This window comes from Euleptes europaea, chromosome 1 (genome assembly GCF_029931775.1).
Source record: "Euleptes europaea isolate rEulEur1 chromosome 1, rEulEur1.hap1, whole genome shotgun sequence".
Taxonomy (NCBI): domain Eukaryota; kingdom Metazoa; phylum Chordata; class Lepidosauria; order Squamata; family Sphaerodactylidae; genus Euleptes; species Euleptes europaea.
Genome location: NC_079312.1, coordinates 31,752,048 through 31,773,780, shown reverse-complemented (window position 1 = coordinate 31,773,780; position 21,733 = coordinate 31,752,048). Strand labels below are relative to the sequence as shown.

Below are 21,733 nucleotides of genomic sequence, written 5' to 3'. Positions count from 1 at the left end.
CCTAATCTGTTACAGTGACTATATAGTGCCTCCCATTCTGCTTCTAAGAAGAAAATACAAAGGGAGAATTGACAGGTTTAACATTTTGTAGTTTGTATTTTATGTAAACAACTCTCATTGTAGGACAATGTTCTTGTTTATCATTGTACAATTGAAATCAATCCCATTCTTGCGATGGTCATTTTGTAATCTATAAAGCTTGAAATAAAGGACATGAACAGAAAAAAGTTGTCCAAGGCTGGAGTACCCTTCACTGGCATGGGGGGGAAGACAGCTTGTACTGTAGCTGCAGAATTCTAATGACCCATTTTCAAAATTATCATGAACAAGTTAGATGAAATATGTTTTAAAGTAAAGCAAACTTTGGTACTGTGTTTGTCATTTTTAGACAAGTAGGATTTCAGAACAAGGCATTATTACTGTTTCATTGCTGCTTATCTGCTGTGTCAAGTCGCAGCCAACTTATGGCGACCCCTTTTTTGGGGTTTTCATGGCAAGAGACGAACAGAGGTGGTTTGCCAGTGCCTTCCTCTGCACAGTCAACCCTGGTATTCCTTGGTGGTCTCCCATCCAAATACAAAGCATAAAACTGCGGCATCAGTCCTCTTAAGACAAATGAAATTCCATTGACATTTATTTTAATAAAAATATGACTGAGTATATCACAAGTTACATGAGCTCCTATACACAATGACATTCTCTGCATAGTAACACACACTGATGTATACTGTACTTTAAAAATGGATTCCCAACAATCCTTTAAAGTGCAATTTAAGGGTTTGAATAAAACTAAAAAGGGCATTTTAATTAAATTATATAGCTCCCTCAATTCCCAGCACATTTTTCTTGCAAAATTTTGGTTTGATGGAAAACCCTGTCCCCCACATTTCGAATAAATGCAGAACAGCTCGATATTAAACTAATTCCAGAACTGTACTTTCTTCCAAGTATGGTCATTTTAATAGGGGGTTCAATAGTACTGGGAGTGATGCAGTCTCAACTTTATCGTGTTATAACTCTCCGGTTACGTGAATTTTAGAACAGTTAAACCAACATGCTTCAAACATCTGTATCCCAGGCTTAGACTTTTAAAAGCCCTGAAAAACCAGGGCCAAGTAAGTGTCTTTGTTGAACTACTGATTTCGATTCAATTAGAAGGAAGTTTACTGGCTACCCAAAACAGTATTCCCTAAAAAAAAACAAAAAAGTTCCTTTAAACTGGAATTGACACTTTTCATACCTTCCCCATGCAATCTGCAATAGTGTTGCTACTCACTGAAAAAATTGTCTAGAAAAAGCTTGAAATGGCTCGTGAAAAGAAACCACAAAGCCATGGTTAAAATCAAATTTTCAGAGAGAAATCTGTTCTTAGAACACACAAAAGTAAAATCCAAGCTGGGTCGGTGTGAACAGTTTCAGCTGATCTTAGGAGCGCTATAGTCGCACGTTTCAGTTTTCTTCAAGGTTCCTTTCTGAAAACTCTGAATCGAGCTGAGTAAGGCTCTCTGGCTTGTGCTGTTAACAGGCCGGGAGTCTGGCTGCGTCGGCACATCCAAATTGGGAGGCGGGGGAGGAGCCGCTGGTGGCGGAGGCGGTGAAGGAATTGTGGAGGCCCCTGCTAAGGAGAAAGACGACACCGGTCAAGACGAAACTCCCAAAAAGTTGCAGTTGGGCAGTGTGAGCTGGGCCAAATGTATAGAAAAGAAAAACGGTAGGAGAGGGAGTCATGCAGCATGAAGAAGCCAACGTGATTCGTTTCGTTAATGAAAGCGCAGGCATATGGGAGGAGGAGGCGGACTTAACACAGGCAGGAGCATGACAGTGTTCTGTACAGTCATGAGGGTTAGCAACTAGAGAGTAAACGCTGGGATTCTCACTCCAGGACAGTCTGAGCCACAGGCTGACCACAGGAAACCAATGGAACCAACGAAAAGGAACGAAAAAGGGGGAAAAGAACCCTCAACCTGAACTAAGCAACCTAAAAGTTGAGCTGAGAATTGTAACAAAATAAAAAATATTTATTATACGGTGCACACAGTAATAAAAACACTGAGCCTTGTATACAGGCTAATCAATCAAAATAATATATCTTTATATATATATATATTAAAAAAAATAATTATTAACTTTCCAATACTGTTGGTGATAAAAACCAATATAAATGACCAATGAATAACCAGACGCGTTTTGGCCTGTATGGCCTTCTTCAGTGGTCATATATACAATTACAATTGTTACAGAGATACATCCAGAAATACATGTAAAAGATGTGCAAAAAAGCAATGACCTTATATATTCTGTGGCCCACTGTCACTTACTGTTGTATATTATGGATATTTCACCATTTGAATTGGCTCACTCAGAAGTCTTGTAATGTAGTTCTAATGTTGTACGGATGTGTATACCATCAACCAGTGGTAAAGTGTATTAGCGTATAAGTGACAATGGACCACACAATATAGAAGATTATTCCTTCATAGCACACGTTTTACATGTATTTCTGGATGTGTCTATATCAGTTGTGATTGTATATATGACCACTGAAGAAGGCCACACAGGCCAGAACGCAACTGGTTATTGGTCATTTATATTGGTTTTTATCATCAACAATGTTGGAAAGTTAGCAATTATTTATATATATTCTTTTAATTGATTAGCCTATATATAAGGTCCAGTGTTTTTATTTCTGTGTACACCGTATAATAAATATTATTTTGTTACGACTTTCAGCTCAACTTTTAGGTTCTTTGACCACAGGAAACCCGCATGCATGTGGAAGCCCAAGCGCTCAAGAATTTAAACACGCAAGACAAAAGGATACAGAGATGAACACAAGTTTGTTTTAAACCAGATGTTAGCCTTTCGAACTCTGACCAAGAGAAGCAGCGTAGCAAAAGGTGCCTAGTTATTGTCCAGTGCTCAAAGCCAGTGCATTCCACTGGAAAATCAGTCAAAACCCATAATATTGTAGCAGTTGTGTAAGTGAAAGCTGATAGCAATTTCCCATTCATGCCTATGATGACAAAAAACCACTAAGTTTTCTTTAGTGCAGTATGAGAAAAAGCATGCACCCCGCCCCCATGCATAAAATTTACACATGCTAGCAGCTGGCTCAAAGTGTGAGCTGGATGTGCAACAATCACACAGGATGGTATATACATGTTCCTACATTCATGCACGAAAGTGATATGAGAATTCTAAATTCACTGGACGATTCCCCTCACCCACTCCCACTACTAAATTGCTTTATACATACACACAGAGACTGTCTTCAGACAGAAGAAATCGTGCCTTGTCGTGGGAAAGAGCCTTCAGTCTCTCTCTCTTCTCCCTTTGCACAGCGCTCTAAGATGGACAACATGCTGCTTTGCAACAAGCAATGCTTGTATGCCGTGACATCCAGAACAACCTGGGTCATTCCCTTGCCTACAAACTAGGGTTCTAGAGAGAACAAACCACAAGTTGTCATTTCTTCTCATTCAGACATCATGACAAACTATGGTTCACTGCAAATGAGGAAGGCTTTGGTCTGAGCTGTACATTAGTGCAGGAAGATCACGTGAGCTCAAGGATTTCTAAGGCCTGTAATGACAAACCATGGGTTGTCACTGTTTGACTAGAAGCACCAAGTTACTGCCTGTGGTGTAGTGGCTAAGAGCGGTGGACTCTAATCTGGAGAACTGGGTTTAATTCCCCACTCCTCCACATGAAGCCTGCTGGGTGACCTTGGGCCAGTCACAGCTCTCTTAGAGCTCTCTCAGCCCCACCTACCTCACAGGGTGTCTGTTGTGGAGAGGGGAAGGGAAGGTGATTGTAAACCGGCTTGATTCTTCCTTAAGTGGTAGAGAAAGTCAGCATATAAAAACCAACTCTTCTTTTTCTATCCACCCTTGTACAATTTATCACACCAGCAAAGGGTTGCTTGCATGCTTCCCCTTATGTATACATTTGCACCACAGACTCCAATCCTGGGTTGCATAGCTGAAGCCTTGAATGCATGGGTAGAGAAGCAACATTAAAGAGGGACTTCCCACAGTCTTTGGGGAGACAAGCCCAGTTTGGAGGTTCTATATTTATATATTCTATTATATTTTTGTATGCTTGGTTATTTATGTATTATGGAATGTATTGAATTTGTTTTGCTTATGACCTGTTGGTCCACAAGCATAAAGAATGGAATTAAAAAAATTAATACTTTCTGCTAAAGATCAGCATAACTGGATAAATTAAGTCTGATCTCTGCCTTAATGAAGGCAGCATTCACACATTGCTGCATGTTGCACTATCATTGTGCTATAGAAGTCATTCACACCTGGTTGTTCCTGCCTGGACAACACAATTCGGGGGGGGGGGATGAGTGCAATGAGGTGCAGCTGTAGACAGGGAGTGAAAATGCTGATGGCCCCAAGGGAATAAAGATCCCACGGGAACAAAGATTTAAGCAATTTTTCCAGCCATGCACCAACAAAACTTTTATTCCCAGCAGAGAATCTCTCCCAATTGTGTTAATAACAGGTACAACACGTAAAACCAAGTACAGTTGCAGAGAAATAAAATAAAACACAGCGCTTGGCAAAAAGCCCACAAAGGAACGCAGAACGTGCAGGGAAACGGCAGCATTACAGGTCAGCCGCCTGTGGATCAGCTGGCATATAAAGATCAAGCAAAGTGAACAAAAGCGACATCCCAAGCGAGTGTACCTACATTTGTATTTGAGCCCTTCTGAGATGAAGCATGGCAGTTCAATAAGCAAACACCCAGCCCAACACGTGCAACAGGGCAGAAGCAGAGAAGCCAAATGCAAAAGGTAAGAAAGCAGCAGAGGACACGTAAGGATGGCAGATCAACAGTAAAGTTTTGGGGGACAAAAGATCAAAGAAAAAAAGGAGCACTCAGTTGCTAGGGCACATGGAGGACACGAGGCGATCAAGATCAAAATACAAGCAATCCAATGACAGGTGTATTTAAGGCACTTACAACCACATTATTACCACCCTCAGTCACTCAACATAGTCCTTGGAAGTTCCATTTTTAGGGATCAATTACTAAGTACAAGTTAATTTTTCCTAGCTGGCATATAGCTAGCCTTGAATGTCCCTTTCCAGAGGATTGTTTTATTGCACAAATAAAAAGCAGATGTTACTTAGATGTTTTCTCCAGCTAATGGGAGGGGGGGAAACGGACTACAATATTTGTATTGTTACAAAATGCAATAAATTTGACTGATGAGTTGTGCGTGAAGTGTGGTTTCAACAGCCTCAGAAGCACCCATAGAACAAGTAGCACGCAGTGAAACAGCCCCTCTTATATACATAAGCAACATGTGTGCCATTTTATTACTCTTCACTTGTTCAAACGTCCTCAGAGGACGATTTGAACATTCCTCCACCATAGTATTCAGGCAAAAACTCAATCATGAAGCAAATTCAAAGCCAAAGCAAAAAAGCAAGAAACCGCCAACACCTACAAAGCCACCCTCCTTCTTGTAACAAGGCAGGATCACTTTGTGAACCTTGTTTCTTATACATCGAGTTCTTTGGAAGTAGCATGCTCTACCTCTCTACCATTGCAAAAAGGCTCTGCCCCTCCCCCTGTAACTGGACTAGCTCTAGGGGCTCCCTGTTTAAATGAAATCAATGCATGCGGTGCAGCGAGAGAAAACTGGAAAGTGGTTCACACATTTTCACATCTTAGGAGCCTCTCAAGTAACCCACGAATTACAATGCTCGTAACAAAGAGATGAGAAGGGAATCTGGGCAAATCCCAACTGGGCAAATCAGCCTTCCATGAGCAGGGATTTGAACGCATTCCCCTGCTCTCGAGAGCTGAATCACAGTCCTGCACCTTCGCATGGTCACATGAAACTGCCTTATGCTGAATCAGACCCTTGGTCCATCAAAGTCAGTACTGTCTACTCAGACTGGCAGCAGCTCTCCAGGGTCTCAGGTGGAGGTCTTTCGCATCACCTACTTGCCTAGTCCCTTTCACCGGAGATGCCGGGGATTGAACCAGGGACCTTCTGCATGCCAAGCAGATGCTCTACCACTGAGCCACGGCCCCCCATTCAGATCCCTCCTGGCCTATTACGTTCACAAAGCACAGTTATTTGGCGGATTATTTCACAATCTTAACTAACTGATAAAAGTTTGCCAGTTTCCATCATTCTGTAGCCTAATCAACTAAACCTAAAGTAGGGTTAATAGTCAAACAGTGGCCATGCCCATTCTGTCCTCCTAGGGAGAAATCAGATGAGGATGAAGCACGTTCCTGGTTTCCCCTACTCCTTCTTTTGGATCCAGTACATATTTTTCCAGGGTGAAATAACTTTCCTTCTCATCTGGCGTTATGAACCACCAGTAACTGCAGCTAGTTGCCCAGTTGAAAGAGATGCCAACATGCCCTCTTCATCAGTATCTTCTATAAAAACAGATGGGATTCAACTATTCAGGTCATTTTGGCTCTAAAGAGTTACTGCAGTAAAGCATAGGTGCTTCTGTCTGATCTTTTCCTTGTGAATACGTGAAAGGCGGTAAACTGGGAAGTGGCCAAGGGAGGAAAGGGTCTCTCCTGTCATCAATATTCCCTACTCTCTGTAGCTCCCAAGACTGGCAGCAGGAAGTCAAATAGTGCATGAACATTTTCCCCATGCTACTGGGGAACATCTGCGATGGAAAGAAACATGAAGGCTCAAATCCTCAGCCTGCCAGGACAAGTTTTGCTGGTTGTGGGGAGATTCCTCAGGGATAAGGCTGCCAAACTCCAGGTAGTGGCTGAGGATCTCCTTGGATTACAACTGATCAGTTCACCTGGTGAAAATGGCTGCTTTGAAAGGTAGACTCCATGACATTATACCCACTGAAGGCCCTTCCCTCCCCAAACTCCACCCCGAAAATCTCCAGGTATTTCCCAACCCAAAGCTCGCAAGTCTGGGGGGTCATGGAAGGACTGCAAACCATCAGTTTTTATTCTTCCTTTCCTCCAGTGAGCTTAGGGAGGAGTATACTCCCTCTCTCCACACACAAACTTCCATTTTATTCTTATAACAAGTTGGTGAAAAAGGTTAGGCAGACAGATTGGCCCAAGGTTACTTGTGGGCTCCAAGAGTAAGGGGAGATTCAAGCTGGGTTCAAGTCTAACACTATACTTGCCTCTCAAATGTAGATTTATGTACACATTTAGCTGCACGGACACATTGGTTAGACGAATTGATAGGCTAGAATGCTTTTCCGTGGCTCAGAATTATCTGAAGACAAATTTTCAGACTGCTGAACATATAGTACGAGAGACCGCCTTTGTATTCAGTTTCTGACTGTACCATAGCGGTACTACTTGGATTGTGTGCCTCAAGAATCAAAATATCTTGGAACATTCCTACAACCTGTCCTCTACCTTCTCCCCAACTGCTGCTATTTCATGACTTCAAAAATATTTTGAAATGGATTGTTTTCCCTCTGTCCCTGCAGCACTCAGAATTCCCTGCGTCAACCTGTACTCTATATTCGACACCCCCATCACCAAAAAGAAAACATAGAAGATGGTCCGAGCTGTTAGTTTTTTTTAATTAAGATGAACGTTGCTCTCTCAGCTATTCCCAAAGAGGCATCTACACTGCAGTTTGCAGGCACATGCATATTTAATCAATTAATCAAGAAAATTAAAAGCTGCATGATTTATCAAGCAATAATCTATGATGGGTTGAGAGCCCTACTAAATTTATCAAGGAGTTATGCAAAGCCCAAAACAGGAGATGATTACAATGCTGTCACAAAATAAACCTAAGTACGAATTACTATCTTTAATAATGGCAAGTGTGATTTTGGTTTATAAGTGGGGGTAAAAAGTGTGGGTTTTTGTTTGTTTTTTATTGCACTTTTTCCTACCAAAATAATTTGAGTGAATGCTTTGTGATTATTTCCCCCTTTTTCCGTTTTTAGGTCATCGTTCCCATACCCTGACAATCTAATTATGGGGAAATCAACATCAGGTTACTTTACCGAGAATTCACGTTCAAAATGGCGCATGCTCTATTGAAGACAGCAGAGGAGAGAGAGAGAGGAGAAAGACAGGAGAAAAAAAGAGCACAACAATCATTATTCTGGTGTTAAAAAGACCGTTCAATGACAGTAAAGAGGAGAGAAATGCAGACAACAGTAATTCGATACATTTAGCTGCACGGACACATTGGTTAGACGAATTGATAGGCTAGAATGCTTTTCCGTGGCTCAGAATTATCTGAAGACAAATTTTCAGACTGCTGAACATATAGTACGAGAGACCGCCTTTGTTTCATCCATCTCTTTTAAAGGATTTAATATTAACATATGAAGCTGCCTTAAATGGTTAACCCACCTAGTCCAATATTGTCTATTCCAAAACCTTAGTCTAAGTCCTTTCTCAACCCTACTGTCAGAGAGCCCTTTAACTGGAGATGGCTGGGATTGAACCTGGGGCTTTCCGTAAACAAAAACGTTTGCTTTACCATTGTGTTGTGGGACTCCATTTTGGGCCACGTGGGCAGCAGGAGCTTTCAGCAATACATGTTTCCGTTCAGTCAAAGTCTAAAGAGAGGCAATTGCTCTAGCACACTTTCAAAATTCCACTTTCTGTACAGATGACATCTCCCGAAACTCGGTACCTCACTAGCTCTCGGCTAATTGACTTTGTGCTTCTACACCAACACACATTAATCTACCCTCTCTTTTTTCATAACTGATTTTACATGAAGTAAGCATACATATTCAGTGACTGCTGGGGTACAGGAATCAGCTTGCCGGTGAGCACTGAAAAAAGGAATTTACATATTATTTTACTACCTGTGGCAGTTTACTCCAAATTACCACTATTCCCATCGGGGGTTCTGTTTAAAAAGCAAACAGCCAGGACTACCTGTGAGGACGCAGTATTTCTTGGAAAGAACTGTTACATGCAAGAAGCTTCAAGAAAACATTGCAAGATACAGTAAATCAGGGGAAAGCCAAAAAGGAAGATCCGTTCATTCATTAGGATTATACTACAGTATTTGTCAGAACTGTAGCAATTCATAATATAGGAAGGCAAATGGCATGTTTAAATGACTTTCCAGCCCACATTCTGAACAGGCACAGTCCTCTGCGGAGCTTGAGGATCATATGCAGAAGCTGCAATCTTAAAACCTGCTTGTTTTCTACGAAACAGATGAACAGACGCAAAAGCTAAGGGGACTGTGCTCCCTTCCAAGTCCGGGTTAACCATTTCATTTGCATCTAGGCTGTAGTCTAAGACAATTTATGGGGGACTAAAACTGTGTTTGCCTTTAAGGTGCCATAAGATTCCTTTTTTAAAAAAATCTCTGAAGGAGCACAACACAGGAGAAAAGGAAAACAAGGAATTTCTGTAACCCTATAGAGAAAAAAACACCTGAAAAATTGTGTTTCCAGCTAAAACATTTAGGAGGGTATGGCACTATTTCAGTTTGTAGTGGACAGGACTCAAGTTAATGGGTTTAAATTACAAGTGGGGAGATATTTAGAGGAAAAAACTTTTAAACAATAAGGGCAGTTCAGTGGTGGAATCAGTTGACCAGGGATGCTGTGGGTTGATGATTATTTGTCAGGGGAAGCTTTAGGTCATCCTGTATGGTGTCGCGGGTTGGACTGGATGGTCTTTAAGCCCCTTCCAATTTTTGATTCCATAATTTATAGCCTTCAACAGGAGAAAACCACAATCTCCAGCACTCCAGGGGGGGAAATAGGTTTCAGCTCTATGTTTTGGCTTAGATCCCACCTAAAACTTCCATGGCCATGGGGTGTGTGTGTGATCTTCATTGATTCCTGCAGTAGGCAGGATACAAATCTTCATTCTTACAAAAGCAATCTGATGACCCAGAAGGCTATCCCTAAGCCAGGAAGACACAGGCCAGCTAAAGATTTAATGGTTGGAGCTACTGGAAGCATCCAATTGGGACTACTTATGTGTAAGTTTGGAGCTACCAAGTTGCCATCTCAACATTATAAAAAGCCCAACCAGCCATGGAGCAGGGGTCCAAATCTCAAACACCATTAAGAGTATTTGACTATCAGATCAAACTGGGGAACCCTTTCATGCACATACATCTCCATCCAACCCATGAGTGCAAGCAAGCTTTTACAGGCATATCATGTATGCCTTCGCTAGATCAGGCAGGTCCTACCCATGCACATTTATTATACTTTCAGCGCTCCCATTCCCAAGTGGGGAAGAACCCCCGAAAAAAATAAAATGGGTGCAACTGGCAGCTCTGTTGGTTTGGGTCATACCGTACTTCTCTGAATTCCAACTCTGAGCAATCCATGCACATGTGGGACAAAAATCCTGCATCAACCACAACAGAATCATTATGGCTGCAGTACCGTTAACCAAGCAAGTCCTTCCTCTTTGTGTCTTCTCTACATCACTTTGGTGCCGTTGCTCAATCCCTCTTGAACAAATTCTCTGCTCAGTTGGGGAGGAGATTAAGATATCTGGAGCAGCTCCAGTCTCCTGCAGTGGTGGTGGTGGTGTTTGTGTGTGTGTGTGAGTGATTTGAATCTTGCCTTGTAAATTATTAAAATACCCATCTCCACCAAATCAAGAATACAGACTCAGGGCCTCTCAGCAGTTAAAGGGCAACCGGTCTGTGTTAAAGAAACCATACGGAATACTGGCTGGGTGAGCATCCAGCAGGTGGTCCCCCTGAAATAGGCTAGGCATCCACCAGAGAACCAAGGTTTACTTTTGCCCACCTCTGATGCAAAGTACTCTATGTTTACAGAAATGTTTGTCAGCTGAGCTTCTGGCTGGGAAGGGAACAGCAGACATCCATGGAAGGAGGTTGGGCTTGGTTTTAAGCACTCTTGCTTATTCCAGAATACTCTTCCACACTAGTTTCAAAATGATAGTCTCAAGCCACAACAATGAACAGACTTTTAAAGGAAATGAACTCACATAGTAGTACCTATTGCCCTTCCCCAAGCACTTTTTTTTTTGCTGTCAAGTCACAGCTGACTTATGCCGACCCCCGTAGGGTTTTCAAGGCAAGAGACATTCAGAAGTGGTTGGCCATTGCCTGTCTCCGTGTTATGACACTGGTATTCCTTGGAGCCCTCCCATCTGAATACTAGCCAGGGCCCGACCCTGCTTAGCTTCTGAGATCTGAGGAGACAAGGCTAGCCTGGGGCTATCCCGGTCAGGGCCCCCAAGCACACACAGGGATGCAAAGCTAAATTTACTAAAGACTGAGAGCCACACAAAACTGTTTAATGTCTGCCACCAGCAATTAATCTTTTTTTTAACCTAACTACCGGGGGCAAGAAGATACTAGCCATGCCAGTTTGCATGCTGATTACGCAGTTCCCTGATTGGCAGGTCAAACTGTGCCTAGTGGAATCCACTCAGTGCCCCTTGTGAGGTTCCACAAGATTCCATCTTGATATTTAACAGCTATATAAAGCCACTGAGGTCATTAGAAGGTAAAGGCTGCGGTATCACCAATCTGTGGGTGATACCCACCTCCACCTTTTCTACCTAAATGCCAAGGATGCTGTTGATGTTCTGAACCAGTGCGTACACCTAGACTGGACTACTGCAATGCGCTCTATTTACGGCCACCCGTGAAGAGAGTTCAGAAATGTCCTATGTCAATGGTCATTATTCAATCAGAAATATCTGAGCGGATAGCTTTGACCTTAAGAGGTTAGAGCACTCCTTTTCTTGCCTACAGATACAGTGCCTTCCTTTACCAGGATGGGTGATACAGAACACACACAAAAGAGGGATTTCAAAAACGTCCAAACAGGACTCCACGCAGAAAATAGAGGCCTCCTCATCTCTTCTAGCATTCCACTAAAACAGGGGTCTCAAAACTGCGGCTCCAGAGTTGCATGCGGCTCTTTGGCCCGTTGAGTGCGGCTCTCCGAACTTGGTTTGGAGCCCCTGATCTTGCGCCCGCTCGCGCCGGCAGCCGGGCTGCAGAGCCGGCGCGCCTGAGAGAGAGAGAGAGCGGGCGCGCTGTCTCTCCCCACCCCCTGCCGAGAATGGCCGGGTCCCCCTTTTCCTTGCCCTTAATGGTTGGGACGCTAAAGCCTCCCCTCCCCTCTAGCCGTGCGATTGCTGGGCGGGCAGCTCGGCCGTTCCTGGCTCCCCACCCCCCGCCTATCAGCTGTTGGGCGGGGAGGGCTTCCTTTGGTAGACCTCCGGCTGAGTCCCATTGGGAGGCCATGTCTACTCACTGGCTTTCTTGGCGGTAGACCTGGACTCCGAGAAGGGGAAAAAGTCCCCCTTCAGAGGCCAGGTCTACCCATTGGCTTCTATGGGCCTCCGGAGGCCAGGTCCACTGCCAAGAAAGCCAATGGGTAGACCTGGCCTCCCAATGGGACTCAGCCAGAGGCCAGGTCGGCTTTTATGGCGGTAGACCAGGCCTCCAGACGAGGACTCCGGACGGGGAGGGGGAAATGGCAGGGACTTACAATTTAATTTTTATCAATAAATAAGATCACTATTAAGTATGATATCAAGTTTTATTCTGTATACCTGTAGTTTAATTAAGACTTAAAACTTTAATTAAAGTTTATTAAGTTAATAAACTATATAGGTAGGTACACTGTTTAAGTTTAAGAATTTTGGCTCTCAAAAGAAATCTCAATCGTTGTATTGTTGATATTTGGCTCTTTTGACTAATGAGTTTGCTGACCCCTGCACTAAAACATGGCTTTGCTGGGAAATGTTTCCTCATGGCAGATGGAGATGGTGCTTTTCGTCTGGAAATCCACCTGGCTTGGCGTTAAGGTTAGATCTTGACTAAGGTTGCCTAATGAGCTTTAAGGCTCTACAGTTTTGAACCTGGGTTTCAAAGCCTATTCTAATCACTATACTACACTGGCCACTATTTTTAAATAGTGGCAACTGTGCAAAAAACCCCACCCAAATGAAACATGGCAGAATTACCATCAGTATACCAACGTTTCCTGTTTGTAAGTCCATGATATTATCCTAACTTCCAAACAGTATGTAAAAGGTTTTCTCGGAAGCCGAGCATTAGCGGGAGGATGAGTTATTTCAAAGAAGACACGTTGTGTTCAAAGGTTTGGCATTAAGAAAAATTATTTTCATTTTAAGTAGGCTCTGAAAAGAATTTCAAACGGGGTAGGGGGAAGGTAGGAGAGACAAGTCGCTTCCTTCCACAAAATGTAGTCATATTGTCTAAATATTTCCCCCTGCCATCAAAAGAGTAAACACAGATAATCCGTAGCATGTCTGCATGACAGAAAGCAAATAACAAGAGGGTTTTAAAAAAAAGTTACAGACAAAATACACAATTTAATTCAATTTACGGCTACTGGCGCTAGCTGCAGACCCTCCAACAAGCCCAAACGCGATCTGATCTTGTGTGTTCCAGTTGTGGCTCCGGCCTTCAAGGTGAGGATGAGGGCCGAGGGCCAGTCAGCACCTCAGTCACAATTTACCACACTGGGATGAAGAACCCCTCTGACTGACCAGCTTGGGAAAATTAAAATAAGGAGGGTGGGGGAGTTGCAAACCTCATGTTTAAAAGAAAAATCTGAACAATTACACCAAGCAATTCCATAAGGAGGGCAAAGGCAGGCAGGTCACAGTTGGGTTTTTTTCTTTTTCTGAGAAGCCATGAGTGAAAGGATTGGGATGCCCCTGAAAAGGCTGGTCGCTCTCCCTCCCCATTGGCTACGGTCTAGTTATACCCTGAAGTTGGATCTGTTTCAGGTGTAGCAGTGTGTGCATATAATGTGCCATCAAGCCACAGCTGACTTACAGCAACCCCTTAGGGTTTTCACGGCAGGAGGCTTCAGAGGTCGTTTGCCGTTACCTGCCTCTGCACAGCGATCCTGGGACTTCGTCGGCGGTCTCCCATCTACCCTGCTTAGCTTCCGAGATCTGACAAGATCAGGCTAGTCTGGGCCATCCAGGTCAGGGCAAAGAAGTATCCTGACCCTTCTTCAGAAGTACCCAGAAAAATAAGCTTTATCTCTTCACTTCCAGCTTCTGCATGCTAAGTGAAGACAGAGAACCAGGCTCTGATGAGCACCCATCGCCACCCTAAAGGGGGAAGTCAATTCATTGATCTGGGACTGGATGAATAAACTACTTCTGAAAGGTAAATTCAAAACTGGCAAAATCCTTCTAAAGGACCTTGTTGTGGTAAAGATCCTTTCCCATCCTTCCACCAGAGATCCCGCTGATCCATACAATGGAGCAGCCCATGCTCGCCAAACTATGAAGCCAGTGGCCACCCTCACAAGATCAGCATAGGATGCATTGCCACAGTTACTTTTCCAGAAATGCCTGGAGATTTTGGGGGGTGAAGCCTACAAAGGGTAGGGTTTGGAGAGGGGAGGGACTTCCATGCCATAGGGCCCAATCGCCAAAGCACCCATTTTCTCCAGGGGAACTGATCTCTGTTGCCTGGAAATCAGCTGTAATAGCAGGAGATCTCCAGCCACCACCTGGAGGTTGGCAACCCTAGTGCTAGGACAGAAGAGCGAGTTCTACGAAGAGATGTATCTGGACATGCCAAGGGGCTGCGTTTTTATTTGGTTTCTGTTCCAGCCTTTGGAACCTGCATTTCCAGAAAGCTGGGAACGATTAACAACAAACTGAGGGGTTGATGCCCAGGACATATATGAAGTTGATTTATGTGGTGCTTTAGAACATTTCACACAGATCATCTTGTAATCCTGTACAACAACCCTTTAAAGGTAAGGGCAGTGAGACTGAGACAGTGGCTTGCCTATGGCTACCTCGGGAATTTATAGTAGAGGCACAGCAGATTTTCCAATTCACAGTGTGGCTTCTTAGTTACTACACAACACTATTAACTCCTTCAGTTACCAGTGTGCAGTTGCTCCAACTCCCGGAGTCACTGGCATAAGTTCCCACAAATGTTCCCTTCTCTGACATCTCCAACAACAGCCGTTTGTGCTGTTGACACAGAGCTGAAGCCTTAATCTAGGTGTACACAAAGGAGTCGTTGAATGACAAAAGCAGAGGGGGGAGAGAAGAGTCAGCAACAAGTAAGTCCCGCAAACATGGTTTGCAACACAGCACAAGGCTTTATGGATAATTGAGGAAGGCAGTGAGGCAGGCAGGATTAAGTTAGCACAGACTATGAAGCCAAGACTCATCCAGTATGAACACAGAAGCTGCGAGACAAGGAAGCTGGAGCCATTTCCTGCGAAACTGAGAAACCCGGAATCGAAACTTTTTATTTGGTACACTGTAGAAGCAAAAAAAAAAAAAAAAAAGGATTTCTTAAGGCCAGCAGAGTTTCCTCTCTTGGAAGGGTTAAGAGTGGTCCGTCTCACGCTTAGCAACAAAACCAAGGCAGAGATGGAGAGGCAGAGGGTCGGCGCCGTAACTCACCTGTCGTGGAAGGCGGAACAGGAGAGGATGGCGAAGTCATAGGCGAACTGGCCCCGGAGCCTGCTGAAGGACAAACAGGAACCAGTTGCTGCAGATTTTTTATTGGAACAGACAGCAAAAGCCACTAAACAAACAGGCAGGGAGGGGATTGTATCCAAGCTGGAAAATGTAGGTGGCATGACGGCGGGTGAGGGGAGGGGCACTACGGAGCCCTGCTGGGCCAAGTAGTGCAACTGGACAGCAGGGCAGCACCTTCACCCATTTCACCCACTTTGTCGGTGCTGACTAGACAAAGGCACTATTGGTTCAATTAGTATTAGAAGAAGAGTTGGTTTTAATATGCCGACTTTCTCTACCACTTAAGGAAGAACCAAAGCAGCTTACAATCACTTTCCCTTCCCCGCCCCATAACAGACACCCTGTGAGGTAGGTGAGGCTGAGAGAGCTGTGACTAGCCCAAGGTCAACCAGCCAGCTTCGTGTGGAGGAGTGGGGAAACGAATCCAGTTCACCGGATTATCATCCGCTGCTCATGTGGAGGAGTGGGGAATCAAACCGGGTTCTCCAGATCAGAGTCCACCACTCTTAGCCAATACACCACACTGGCTCTCCATGCTTTGCTCCCAAGGAAGCAAACTGCCCAATTGCTATAAACATAGAAAGGGGAAAATTGCATTCCAGTGCTCAACTCTACACTGAAGTGGAGCACTTAATGCGTACGGTCTACATATGAACTCTACTCACAGACTGGGGGTGACCCACAGGCTTTACTTTATTTTAGACTTATACCCCTCCCCTCCCCTGGGTCACAGGGCCGGTGCGGCTTATAACAGCCCATTGAACCATCAATCAACAACCTCTTTTCATGAGGAAAGGAAAGAGGAAGAATTTTTGGAATGCTATAAATCACTATCCCAGAAAAAAGCCCCTCCAACTCTGTTTGACCATCTTTAAACAAGGGTAACAGCAGTAAAAGATTTCAGCATTTCGCGACCAATTCACAAAGTCCCAGACCAAAAAAAAAAAGCACCCCTCGTTCTCCCTGGGTGTAGCTGGTTACCTGAATTGTTTGAGTTGCTGTATTTCATGGTTTGTTCTTCCCCACTCTCGAAGGTAGAGAGCTTGGACTTCTTTAGAGACAGAAACAACAGGATAAGAAGGGACTGAAGGATTTCCACACAGCTGGTTAACAACCAACTGACTTTTTCCCCACATCTAGTTTCAAACTGGTCCTACTGTGGCATGACCCCTATATACCCAGCATTCCTGGCACCCATGAATCAGTGCTCAGGACTGGAGCAGTACCATCCAGCAGGCACGTTGCACTGGAAAAGGACCCAGAGTTTCTGGCATACATGGACTGATGTACAGGACTGGACAGAAGTGTGCAGGACTGAAGTGGAACCCTCCCCTAGGCATGCAGTGCTGGATGTCGAGGACAGGAAATGCCCTGGACTCCATCTTATAAGATTGACTCCACTGGATAAAAGAACCTCTTCTCTTCACCTTGCCACCCCAAGAGCTGTGGAAGGACAACAACAATAGAAGGACTTTGCTACGTTTTGTATAGCCATCAAATCGGCTCCTCTGTCAAGGTCTGCTTGACAACTGGAGAGAGAACAATGATCGCTCCCTCTCACACCTTGCATTCCTTTCCTGGGATAGCCTGTCAGCTGGCTCCACCCCATGCTTACATGCAGTTCTGGTCGCCACACCTAAAAAAGGATATTACAGAGCTTGAGAAGGTGCAGAGGAGGGCGACTAGAATGATTAGGGGACTGGAGCAACTGCCCTATGAGGAGCGGTTGGAACGCTTAGGGCTGTTTAGCTTGGAAAGAAGATGGCTGAGGGGAGACATGATAGGGTCTATAAAATTATGCATGGTGTGGAGAGAGTGGACAGGGAGAAGTTTTTCTCCCTCTCCCATAATACTAGAATGCAGGGTCATCTGCTGAAGCTGGAAGGTGAGAGATTCAAAACAGATAAAAGGAAGTTTTTTAACACACACACACACTCTTCATAGACAGACCCTGAGTCGTCCCTATGTATTTTTCCTCACAGCCTCCACATATTGATGGAAGACAAAAATGCACACCCACACTCTTCATTGACAGAATCTTTCCCTCACTTGTTTTCACTTCCCCTGAGAAACTACCTCTAGAAGCAGGTTTTTAAGCAGAGGCTAGATGGCCATCTGTCAGCAATGCTGATTCTATGACCTTAGGCAGATGATGAGAGGGAGGCCATCTTGGCCATCTTCTGGGCATGGCGTAGGAGTCACTGGGGTGTGTGTGTGGGGGGAGGCAGTTGTGCATTTCCTGTATTGTGCAGGGGGTTGGACTAGATTACCCTGGTGGTCCCTTCCAACTCTATGATTCTATGACAAATCAGTTTTAGAATAGAATTTCATGCCACCATTGCCTCTCAATGGCATGAAGAAATGCACCAACCTTTTTGATTCTGTGTAGAGGGCAGATGGCCAGGGGACCAATGCCGGCTGGAGACAGTCACATTACAGACTGGGAGGATAAGGTGTGCATCAAATGCATTCTTTCCCTCCCCCCCCCCCAAAAAAAACACCCACACTTCACAGACGATATAAATACAAGTAGCCACAGTCAGAGCCCTCCACACATCTTAGATCAGCAGGCAGGGCGTTCAGATATCCTTTCTCTCTTCATTAATTGAATACAGATATTATTGGGGGGGGGGAGGCTCAACTGAGTTCAAATCCCAACCAGTCACAAAGTTTCAACAGAGTGACCGTTGGCCAGTCATCTTCTCTCACCCTGGCCTGCAGCACAGATGAAACAGGATGCCCATTCTGAGTTCTGTGATGAAAGGGTGGGACAAAAGCATGGTTTATTATCTTTGTCATAAAATGACCTGATAAAACCTGCTCCACCCTGTTCATTAAGAGCACCCGAATAACTAAGCAGAGTACAAAAGTCCAAAGGCCTAACAGCCTCCTCAGGGAGAAAGTATTGAGCCCCAGAGCAAAAATATGAACGGCTCTCTGTTGTTGTTGTTGTTTTTGGGGGGGAGAAAGCCTTCCGAAGGGAAAGGTCTATTTGAAAGAGTTCCAAAAAGCAACTGGGTATCCTAGCTTAAATTCTAAATAAATATACAGTGGGGGAGGAGGGAAATCACAAGAGTGTTGGAGAGATGTTTATTCATGTCGTATATCGTGGTCCATCTCACCTTTCGTGCCAAGATCTTTCTCTTTTTTTTTTCTTCCTCTGAACCGTGATGAGACTGAGCTCTCGTCAGTCTTCTGTGCTGATGAATCTTTTATTAAAAGGGAAAAAAAGAGGTTTAGAGTATGTCAGATCACAGGCCTTTGCAGTCAGAAAACATTTCCCAATATCCAGCTATTTTTGTTATTGTTCTTCCCACAATGGCCTCAACAACCAGCCGCTCTCCCTCTCTGATGGCTTCTTAAATGTCTGAGCATGCTCCATCGTGTGATCTCCTCCATTATGGGTTCAGTAGGCTGACTGAGGGATAGCCAGCGTGGTGTAGTGGCTAAGAGCTGTGGACTCTAATCTGGAGAACCAAGTTTGATTCCCGGCTCCTCCACATGAGCGGCGGATTCTAATCTGGAGAACCGAGTTTGATTCCCCGCTCCCCCACGTGATTGGCAGACTCTAATCTGGAGAACCGGGTTCAATTCCCCACTCCTCCACATGAAGCCTGCTGGGTGACCTTGGGCCAGTCACAGTTCTCTCAGAACTCCCTCAGCCCACACGGAGGCAGGCCATGGCAAACCACCTCTGAACGTCTCTTGCCTCGAAAACCCTATGGGGTCGCCTTAAGTCAGCTGCGACTTGACGGCAAAATAACACATACAGGCTGACTGAGGTGGAGCTGTGTGCAGAAGCCACATCAGGCTTGAGGGCGCCCTGCGCAAAACAACATCCTCCCCACACACATGTTCCCAGAGTTTGAAGGGTAGCAAGGGAGCAGAGATCAGCTCTTTCTCTGGGCCTCGTTCCAAGCTGGACATTATCAGACGGGCGCCCTGAGAATAAGAGCAAAGTGACAGCTCGGCATTCCCTAAAACGTAAACACATCTAACGTGGAGGAGGAATGCTTTCTTTGCCTCAAGCCCATCCCCGTAAGCAGAAAAACCAAGGCAGAGAGGTTAAGTGTACAAAAAAAGGAAAATATAAAGTCTCTGACTGTGTTTACATCTTTGATTTTTGTCTAATCAAAAAATCTCTGTTAGACAGAGTCGTGGTCTGCCATTGAGCCTCAGAAAAATAACCCTTTGGGCATGTCTGAGTGGCCTGAGAGAGAGCTGGGCTCTGCTCCCTTCCTCCACAGCAGCAAGCAGGGCAGGGACAGGCAGGGAAGATAAAACGGGAAAGGGGCAAGTCGGGCTGAGTCTCCCTCTGTAGTGCTACAAGGCCAGCACTGCAGTGGCCCCCCGTTTCAGACTTAGCCATCGGTACCCACAACAGCTGTCAGCTTCCCTGTTGCCCCTACACCCCCAGTAGGTGGCGCCACTAGCCAGCTCGGAACAGAGCGGCCTCAGCAGAGCTTACAGGGGTTTTGCTCTACCTGCTCCTATCTGCCAGTGGTCCTCTAGAGCAGTGGCCAATCGGGAACTTCCCCTGTAGGTAAAATGGCCAGACTGCCCCTGGCAGAGAGTCCTGCTCTTGAGAACGCCACTTTCTGGCTTGGACACGCAACCAAAGGGAAAACAGAACAACATGTGCTCTTTAATCAGAACTTCTCTATTAGGGACTTGCCTTTAAGAGGGGAGTGGACATATTCATGGAGGGGAGGGCTATCCATGGCTACTAGTCAAAATGGATACTAGTCACGATGCACACCTATTCTCTCCAGGATCAGAGGAGCATGCCCATTATATTAGGTGCTGTGGAACACAGGCAGGATGGTGCTGCTGCAGTCATCTTGTTTGTGGCCTTCCTAGAGGCTCCTGGTTGGCCACTGTGTGAGCAGACTGCTGGACTTGATGGACCTTGGTCTGATCCAGCATGGCCTTTCGTATGTTCTTATGACTGGCAATGGGACCTAGAATCAGGGTTCCAAGAAAGGTAAAAGCTGGACCCTAGCTCCCACGGCCAATTCGTAAGGGGAGGAAAAGATTGAAGAGCGTGTGTTCTGCCCCAAATACAAGCCATGGCTTTCCAATATTATTGGCTGTGTTTCTTATTACTTAATGTAGCACTTTCTATTTGACTGAAGGATAATCCGCAAAAATGGGGGAAAAGTTCATGAGTTACCAGTTTCTGTTCTTCTGCTAGCCTCTTTTCTATGCATTCTTTGGCAGTCTTCAATGCTTCTTTTAATTTGGAGGGAATCTGATAAATGAGAGAAAAGGTTTCCTCGTTCGGGTGACAGAAGCTAAAGACTGGCAGCAGACATTCATTCATTTTCCCTCGTTCCCCTTGCTAGTGGCAGCCCTCCTGCTTTTTTCTAATTAAGGTAAGTAGTACCGTTCAACTACTCCTGCTGCCTAGGCAGGTGTACAAGAAATAGAGACTAAAAATTCAAAGCAGGAGGAGAAAAGTCAAGAAACCAAGGCATCATAGAATCGTAGAGTTGGAAGGGACCATCAGGGTCATCTAGTCCAACCCCCTGCACAATGCAGGAATTTTACAACTACCTTCCCCACCCCACCATCCCAGTGACCCCTACTCCATCCCCAGAAGATGGCCAAAAATAAATCCTCCAGGATCCCTGGCCAAACTGGCCTGGAGGAAAATTGCTTCCTGACCCCAAAGTGGCGATTGGCATTTCCCAGGGCATGTAAGAAAGGGCCACGAGAGCCAAACACTGACTCAACCCTTCCTGCCCTCCCTCTCACGATCTGCATCAGTTCACAGAATCAGTATTGCTGACAGATGGCCATCTAGGCTCTGCTTAAAAACCTCCACTGTTCGAGGAACCACTCTGTCAGGAAGTGCTTCCTAATGTTTAGCCAAAAACTCTTTTGCTATCCAAGCATACAACCGTGTTGTGTCTTCCATGCTTCTTGTCCCTTCTCCTTTTTGTCCCCCCTCAGCTGGTCACTGCTGCATCTTCTTCCTTTTTTTTTTTTGATTACATCTCCCAGAAGTATCGTTCTGATTTGTTCCTTCCCTTGCCTAAATGACTGCAACCTCTCTTTCGTTGGCCTTACTTTCTGACGTTCGAGGTTCTCTTGTGTTTTCGCCTCTTGCTCCTGTGAGCTCTGTGCTCTCTTTATTTCTGCTTATTCCCGGTGCCTTCCTTTGCCTGAAACAGTTTCTCCCAGCTGACTTCTGTCCTTCACCAAAATCTACAATTTTTGACATTCTTGTCATGAACCTCCATAGATTTCATCTGTTCTCCAGTTT

General features: G+C 44.9%; 1 protein-coding gene across 4 annotated transcripts in view; it reads right to left on the bottom strand.

Annotated features, from left to right (window-relative positions):
* Positions 1–1,415: 1,415 nt before the first annotated feature.
* Positions 1,416–21,733, bottom strand: part of PXK (PX domain containing serine/threonine kinase like) — a 59,999-nt gene continuing 39,681 nt past the window's right edge. The window contains exons 14-19 of one of the 4 annotated variants that reach the window (XM_056867362.1): positions 20,639–20,716; positions 18,588–18,674; positions 16,447–16,516; positions 15,388–15,450; positions 7,995–8,024; positions 1,504–1,618 (exon numbers count right to left, since the gene is read on the bottom strand). In XM_056867362.1, coding sequence (XP_056723340.1) covers positions 8,008–8,024; positions 15,388–15,450; positions 16,447–16,516; positions 18,588–18,674; positions 20,639–20,716 — 315 coding nt within the window. In that variant the 3' untranslated portion in view covers positions 1,504–1,618; positions 7,995–8,007. Of the gene's footprint in view, positions 1,619–7,994; positions 8,025–15,387; positions 15,451–16,446; positions 16,517–18,587; positions 18,675–20,638; positions 20,717–21,733 lie in introns of all 4 variants that reach the window. The other 3 variants (XM_056867363.1, XM_056867360.1, XM_056867361.1) reach the window with 3 other exon arrangements.